This window comes from Microtus oregoni, unplaced genomic scaffold (assembly GCF_018167655.1).
Source record: "Microtus oregoni isolate MIOR12 unplaced genomic scaffold, Mior012 000011F_ref0000422, whole genome shotgun sequence".
Classification (NCBI taxonomy): domain Eukaryota; kingdom Metazoa; phylum Chordata; class Mammalia; order Rodentia; family Cricetidae; genus Microtus; species Microtus oregoni.
The window spans coordinates 43,991,267-43,999,612 of NW_024543070.1; the positions used below are offsets into that span (position 1 = coordinate 43,991,267).

General features: G+C 47.6%; 1 protein-coding gene across 9 annotated transcripts in view; it reads left to right on the forward strand.

Annotated features, from left to right (window-relative positions):
- The window catches only part of LOC121453499 (dual specificity protein phosphatase CDC14B-like), a 75,726-nt gene extending 72,364 nt beyond the window's left edge, over positions 1–3,362 (forward strand). For 8 of the 9 annotated variants that reach the window (XM_041660323.1, XM_041660321.1, XM_041660322.1 and 5 more), the window contains one exon: positions 113–3,362. Coding sequence is in view for 6 of the 9 variants with exons in the window: in XM_041660321.1 (XP_041516255.1) it covers positions 113–149 (37 nt within the window). In the remaining 3 variants the exon portion in view is untranslated. The remainder of the gene's footprint in view (positions 1–112) is intronic. The other variant, XR_005975018.1, reaches the window with a different exon arrangement.
- The last annotated feature ends 4,984 nt before the right edge of the window (positions 3,363–8,346 follow it).

The following is an 8,346-nucleotide window of genomic DNA, read 5'->3' on the forward strand; positions in this document are numbered from 1 at the left end:
TGCACTTCTCCGCGTGTCCCTGCTTGTCTCGTGTTGCCGCCCTTGTCTTCGGAAACTCCCTTTGGGACGCTTGAAAGTCTTCATGGTAAATCTTTTTCTTTTTTCTCCTCAGTCCAGCCGTTTCAAGGACTAAGACAGTCTTGCGTTAAAAAACCGCTGACCAGCACTCCAGGGAAGACTAGGAACAGAAAACCCCAACAGGAGTTAGCCAATCGCTCTGAAAACAAAACAGACACTGCAAAGGCCTTAGTTTCTCTCCACATAAGAAGTTCATTCAATGAAGAAAATATCACCGGCCTCTCAGCCACACACTGACTGTAGGGCGTGGCTGAACATTTGAGGGCCCGACTCCCCCTTTGTAATCTCAAGTTGGATGAAAGCTGCTATCGAAAGTTTAGTCTCAGGTGTCAATACCCGGCCCTCCGCCACCAGAGAGCTGTCTGGTGATCGTGGTACATGTGTGTTCCTGTGATGGCAATCGTGTTCGCTGCTGGCCTTCAGAAGGATCTGATGAAGGTCTCTTGGGTATTTATTTTTTGTTCAGCCTGTGACCGCCGTCTTGTGATTAAAGATGAAAGAAGAGGAGCATCTCTCCAGTGGTACCCTCCGTCTAAGACAGGATTTGGTACAATGTTTCATTTTGTTCCTGTTAATACTGTCGTGATGTTCACTATGTGAAGTACCCAAGCTGCTTGTCTTTCACCAAAGAGTGCTTTAATAACAATCTGTGAAAACTACATTTAAACACTGTTATGTGTTGCTGTGGTTACCAAAATATGCTAAAGAATGTTGATAGAGTGTTTGAACCTTTTCTCAGTTGAAAGGTTGTGTAAGTCCTTCCTTGTGTCCTTTAGGATGAAGACTTCAGGGCTGAGCGTTAGATCGCTCAGTCACACGTCAGAATTGTGTTTCCTCCATTAAAACCAAACAGCAATGCTGGTGTTTGGTGGCTTTAAAGACAAAATTGTTCACCCTCTGTAGAGTCTTTTCTCTGTGCTGCTGTGGAGTTTTGTTATTTGTATGATCCACAGTTTGATTTTAGCGGCAATTGCTTGCTTCTGGAGTTAGGCTGTTTGTGTAAGAGAACTCACTGTTGCCTTTGGTTAGGGAATACGACTAGAAACTGTAGCGTGCCTTCTCTCTTCACCCCTGCTGGAAGTCAACAGCACCTGTGCCATGAAGCAATTGCAAAAGCCAGAATTTATCTGTTGCCAAAAAGAAAAAGACAGAGCCAATCGTTAGAGAATGCTTTAGAGTTGTCCTGGTTACCTCCACAGCAGAGGAATGGTTTTTATTGACTCTTCCCAGTTTGGAGACTAGAGAAATGCAGTATTGAAAGCCATTGAGAGCCAGTGCCTTCCTAAGACAGACGAGTGTCAGGCGAGCAGGCGACCCTACTTGAACAATTGACCTTCTTGTAGATGGAATGAATAAGTTAAAGTCTGGTAAATTAAAAAAAAAGAAAGAAAGAAATGGAAAGACATAGGGTCCCCCGTTTCAGTGTTTCTATCCTCTATGGCACTGGCTGACATTGAGTTGGGGGCCTAGGAATATCAATGTAGAATCCACACGAAGAGCCCCTCCCCAGTCAGCTTTTAAACACCAGAGAAAGGCAGTTAAGGTCTAGGTAGGAGGACATTTCGTTTACTTGTAATGCTCAATCAAACTGCACCTGAGTCTAAAATAGCACCCTCGCAGGGAGGTTCTCCCTCCCCTGAGCAAGCCAGGCCTAGTACTTAACCTTACTTCCTTGTGAACCAAGCTGGATTTGCCTTGTGTATCAGGATGGATGAACAGGGCCCGCCCACCGTGACTCATGGTGATTGAGTCTGGGAATAAAACCACTTGGGCGTCAGTGATAACCACAGTGCTTTTTAGAAATTGCCCCTTTGTTTTCAGCTCCAATTGCTACCACTGTGGTGTGGCTCTTGCTAAAATTTCCTCTCTTGCCTGGTTGCTTAGGAAACGTGAGTTGGTGAGGACACATTCCCAGGAAATCCTACTTCGTTCAGATGCTGTGGTGATAATTCTAGGGATGGACAGTCACCAGCACCGACTGGTGGCATCTAGGACGCAGGAGGTCTGGGTCTGACTAATGGAAAATCCTTCCTGCTTTGAATTAGTGGGCAGAAGACCCTGTTGCTGCAGAGCATAAATCAGTGGCTGTTGGGTGGAGGGGCCCCTTAACTTCAGATGGCTTTGAAAGTCATCAAGTCCTTCTCCAGCAGAATTAGAACTGGGAAGTATGCATATAGGTGAAGGGGAACTCAGAGCCTCCAGAGTTCCAGAGAGTAATCTCTGCAAAGCTGGGCTTCAGGACTTACAGATAGATGAATACAGTTACGAGGCCCAGCTAGAACTCTGTTGCCAAGAGGCAGGAAGGATGGGCCCTGAACAATGGTAGCTGTATTGGTCAAACATGGCCACATGATGCTCTTCCTCAGAACTTTACAGCTTTAACTTGATCCCCCAAACGTAGCCCCTACCCATTGTCCTGCCCCATGCCCTCCCGCCTCTCCCCCACGGGTGGCTTCTACCTCTTGGCTTGGGCCCCGACAGGTCATAGAGGCTTTCTCAAGTGTTCTCATGAGGCTCTTGGAGCGTTTTCGGGTCTAACAGACCTTTCCAGCTATCTGGGTAACTTTGTGCCTGGAACGCTTAGGCCTCCGTTACCTTGAATCGCTGTCGTTTGGTGTGTGTCCTAGAAGTAACAGCTGCTTTCTGCATATATTTTCTGAAAGTTCTTACCGGAGTTTAGAAAGCAGTTAGTCAGAAACCTTAAAAATCTATTTTCTTTAAGATTTCTCTTCCACTGAAATGTCCTAGTAAGGTTAGCGACCGCTCTTTCGTTTCTCCTTAAATCTGAGTGTTTCCCATGCCACTGGGTGGAAATAATACTACAGATGTGTTTGATAGGAGTTTGCCTATCCTGTATAAGAAATTACCTCCTTAGTGACCCAGTAGAACTCACTGTGGATGGATGTGTCCGTCAGATTAGAGAACCGCAGTTCTGCATCCTTCATTTGAAGACTGTTGTACGCTCATGTGCAGGTGATTAAGTGAAGTTTTAAAGTGTAACTGATGAATCAGTATTTGATCAATCGTTGTCTTGATATTTTATTAAATTGTATATTTCTAATCATATTTTTTAAAGCTGAGAGAAGTGGTTGGATGTTTATTCTCCTGAAGGTATTTTTAAGACAAAGCTTCACCGTAGCCTGTAAACTTGGCACATACATGTAGTTTTTGATACTTCTTGTTGCATTTGAAAATCTTGTGTATTGTAAAATGGTTTTATACAAAATATTAAATAGTAGAAATTGTATAATTTACAATCATATAATTAAAAATATTAAACAGTTTTTTGACTTATTGCGTCCACTTACTGAGCAAAATCAGTAGATAGTAATTTAAATATAAAATGGATTTGATTTTGTTTTCTCAAGACAGGTTTCTCTGTAGTTTTTGGAGCCTGGCCTGGAACTCACTCTGTAGACCGGGCTGACCTCGAACTCACAGAGATCCGCCTGCCTTTGCTTCCCAAGTGCTGGGATTAAAGGCGTGTGATTTAATTTTTAGCTTGCAAGGGACATCAAAACAAAACACTACAGACTGTGTGGGACAAGTAAAGAAAAATATATTCCCTTAGTGCCGGAAGCACAAATCTCAAGATCAAGATGTCAGCGGGGTGGGTTTCTCTTGAGGTTGCTGTTCTTGGCTTGCTGATGGACCCTTCTCACTGGATGTCCTCTTTGTCTGCCCATCCCTGGAGTTGTCTTAGGAGGTCACCAGTGAGAATGGATTAGGGCCATGGTAGTGGCTTGCCTTCACTTCTTTAAAAGTCCTGCCTCTAGATGTAGCCAGTTGTAAGGTACAGAGGGGTTAGGGCTTCAGGATGCACAGGAGGTGAGTGAGTGAGGGTGCCTGCTATAAAATCATTCCACACTGGACAACCTGGAAGATAAGAGTCAGGAATAGTAGGCGTGGGGCCTGTAGGTCCTGGATCATAGCATGCAGCCTGGTCGCATACCTGGCAAAGCCCTTTATGTCTCAGCTCCCTGGGTTTTCTGCTTGTGTGACCCGGGGCCACACGGTCTGTAGTCTCATCTCCACACTGACATTCCTTCCCTAGTGAACCAAATGAAACAGTTCATGCAGAGTATTCCCCACGACTGGAACACAGGTTTGCGGAGGTTATTTTGTACCGTTTAGCACAAGTGAATGTCTGATAACGTAGCCTGATTTTAGATTTATAGCTCCCATGTTTCCTGGTATCTTTGGTATGTAAGCTCATGCATCGGAATGGGGTCAGTTCACATTATCTTTGCGGGAAGGTGGAAATACACCCAAAGCAGGCAAGTCTCTGGGAGTGTCTTCTTCAGAGCCCTGGCGAAGGGAAAGCTAAGCAAAAGGGCTACCAAGATGGCCCAACTAGAAGCCACAGAAAGGTGGAAGGAAAGAACTCGACACAACTGTCCTCAGCCCTCTACAGGGTGCACACACTCCCATCCCCAACATACACACAAACATTTCCTTTTAAAGAAGCAAAGCCAGTTTTCACGCCTATGTTGGTAGGAGCATGGTAGGAGCAGGAGAGCCCAGACTGGTTTTGTATAAAACTGGTCTCTGACCACTGTCGACTGGAACTGAGTCAATCGATCTGTTTCTACTTCTATAAGATGGGGATGATAATATTCCTGCTGGATTATATGAGTTAATACCATGAGCCACTCAGGGCAAGTGCTTGGTATTTACTAATATGTATTTTTCAATTAAAAAAATATGAAAATATTGCTATAGTGCTTTTCAAATGGATGGTAACAGCTCCCGTTGGTAGCTGTTGAGACGTGGATGAGCTGGTTAGTCAGATAGCAGGATATTGACCCCCCGCCCTGCACTGAGGTCATGGATGGGGTCTCTTTTATCCAGATTTGAAGTGTTTTGTTGTTGGTGACTGGCACAGTATGACCCTGTTTCTATCATGTTTGTTGTGGGAGGAAAAAGGACCCTTCTGGGCAATCTGTACAGTCTCTTCCCTCGCTCCCTTTTTGAGGGGACTGGTTCATATGTGTGGGAGTCCTTAGGTGCTTCCCTGTACCACGCCTGCAGTCCTGCCTTGTTTCTAACGGAGTCTCATCTCTTTGTCAGCCAGTCTGCATGGCCTTGACGAGCTCATGGATGACCAGTGTTCTGTGCAAACAGAATTGGCCAGGTAAGGAGGCACTTGGCCCGGAGGACCGGATCTCATAGGGCTGCCTGCTACCAGTACTCACCAGTGTTCACAGAACAGCACAGTTTTAAACAGCCTCTGGGTAGGAGAAGGCGGGGGAGGAGGTACAGGCTGGGTGGGTGCTGCCTTACTGGGAGCGAGCTTACGGAACGAATCTTTTCAGAGGACAGTTCTCCCTTGTGTAGGACTCTAGATGATGCTGGGTGTCTGGCAGTCCCACCCACACCTCAGTGCCAGCCAGACTCCCAAACATTGGACAGCCCCCGTCCCCTCCTCTCCCATTTCTGCCAACGTCAGGGGATTCTGCTGCCCTGCCCCCAGAATGACTAAGTGCGTATAGAGCTTTTGTTGGAAGCATCAAAGCTGCCGCCCAAGCACTGGATCCTGCTGAAATAGGGGTTCCTTGCCCTTTCTGCTCTGATCCAAGACCAATGGGAAGGGAAAAGACATCACTTAGAGACAGTGGAAAAGTGGAGCTTCTGAGGCCCAAATTCTAGGGTGAGCTTGGGGTTGTCTAGTCAGCTATTTTCCTGCCTGATCCTAGGTGTCTTCACGGTAACCTGTATCTGTTTTCCCTTGGAGATGGGGGAGGTCTGTGGTCTGACTGGACGACACAGGAAACACCTCAGGCAGGCCTGGGGTTGGCAGCAAGTCCTCCAGCATTGTGGGTTGGCAGGACAGGACGGGGAGGGGAGCTAGAGGCGGTCATGGTGTACTTATCCGGAGGGACATTCTGCAAGGGTCTCATTGGTCATGCTTTGCCATGAGCACAATGGCTGGCCCTGGACTAGGGGTAAGAACAGGTTTGAGAACAGCTTAACCATCTCCTCCTTTTCCAGTGATAGCTGGCTGTCTCGGGCTGTAACCTTTCTAGACCGGCTTTTGATATGGCTCAGAGTCCGCAGGGCCTAACCCTCCAGAGATCCCTCCTGACTACGGTGCTGCGCTCCTCACTGCGAATCTTGTACAATGTAAGCCTATTTTCTCAGGCTTGTGCCTCAGCCACCCCGCAAACGTGTCTGCCTCGTTCTTCCAGTATTGCCACTGGGTGTCACGTCGGCTCTGTTGGTGGGTGAGGAGGGAGCCCAGTTGACAGCCCTGGGGTAGCTGCTCAGTTACAAGCCCAGTGGGGCTGTTACCACTTGAGCCCTCTCAGCTCAATGCCTCCCGTGGGCAAAAGACCCTCAACTTCTCCAGCAGCATGGCTGGTTCCACGGGTGCACAGCATGCCGGGGAGAACAACCTGTTTGCCTGTTACCTCAAGGCCTTATGGGATGCTCAGAGAACATCCTCAACAGTGGTCACGCCGGTCATGGTTCACTTACCTCATAGGCCGCCTGGTATTATTTCTTCCCTTTCTGCCCTTCCAAAAGCCAATCTGCATTCCTGAGCACTTGGGACTTTATTAAATAAAGAGCCTCCTGTTACGGTTCTGGGGTTCATCAGGAATGAGCACATAGGTGCCCGTGGTGCCTTTAGTATTTGACAACTCAGGACTGCCTCTCTGTTCACCCCCTTATAAATGTTTCTGTGTCCCCAGCTACGTTGGCCATCTGCAACTGGGCATTCTTATGAAGAGTGCTTTAAAGGCTTCTGTGGCTCTGCCCTGTTGATTGGACCTGCCAGGCCCACAGGTGGTTCTCTGGTTTGTAAACACCTGTTTTGATTAGGGACATTCCTGTTACCAAGCCTTGTAGCCTGAGCAAAAGTTCTGGAGCAGAGATGGATGGGGTTGAGGCAGCAGGAGCCGCTAGGGTCTTAAGACTAAGCTCTCCCTTGGTTCCTAGTCTACCCCAGTTCCTCTCTGATGGTGGTCCTTGGGGTAGCTAAAGCAGGAGCGTGTCACAAATACTCCAGGATTCCTATGTCCCACTGAGGTACACATGGTCCTTTGTGTTCCAGTTACAGTGCCTAGAAAGAACACTGGGCTCGGGGAATGGGGCCTTTGTCTGCCTTGGGCTCTTCCCATGGTGGGGACACCCGTGCTGTGGGTGGTCTGAGTTGTATTGTTTCCTTTTAATAGTAATTCTGGTGGGTCAGGATATGGTGCCTTGAGGGAGAAATGACGTTAGCACAGACTCTGAGGAAAAGTGTTTTGGTGTGGACTTTAGTCATCAAGAGTTCTATCTGTTTAAGGACGGTTTCATCTATTTAAGGAAAGTTTCGGGTGAACCCGTTTGTTTTTTGTTTTTTTTTCTTAATCCTTTCCTGTACCATATAAACATAGGTGACTACAGGACATTGCCCAGCCAATTCAGTGCTCAGGGTCCACTCGGAGTTGTCCCTTGGGTTGTACCTAGGGCCACAGAGGGAGTAGACTGGACCCTGGGAAATTGATTCTCACAGGGATGGTGGGAGGTAGCAGTAGCAGGAAATATGGGCGGACCTTGCCTCTCCTTGTAGTACTGCATGGTAAGCCTGCAGTGGGCAGCACATGTTCACAAGAGTGTGGTCAGTTTTCCCACCCTGGGACAGCTGGCTCTTCAGCCTTGCCTGCACATGAGGAACTAAGGCTGACAAGACAGTGTGTGCCTGACCTGCCTGGAAACAGCAAAGACGTTTGCAGAACAGCCTGGCCAAGAGTGCAGACCTGTGGAGGCCCTTGCAGCAGACATCCCTAGCACAGCAGCAGCTTCTGGTTCCCAAACGCCTTAAGTTGTCACTCATCCAGAGATGGGAAACGATGTGTTGGCACGGCTCATGCCCCAGCAAGGCAAGCAGAATTCCTTTGCCCAGCTATGTTCTACAGCCCTGAAGTCTGAAACCACTTGGTTCAGAAGTCACACACACACAGGCCACCCCGGAATGGTCTCCCACTTCTAAGAGACAAGGTTTCTCTGGTATGACTAATCTGTTTGGGTTTTAAGTTATCGGTCAGAATCACCGGTTGAGAGTGCCCACCTCATGACATGTTTCCCCCAGCCCCTCAAAGGAGCCTGGCAGGCAACTTTGAGCCTGGGTCCTACTTTGGGTATACATCCATGCAGAATGATCTTGCTGATGGCTTTCTCTGCCCTTGACTTTTTTTTTTTTTTTTTTTTTTTTTTGGTTTTTCGAGACAGGGTTTCTCTGTGGTTTTGGAGCCTGTCCTGGAACTAGCTCTTGTAGACCAGGCT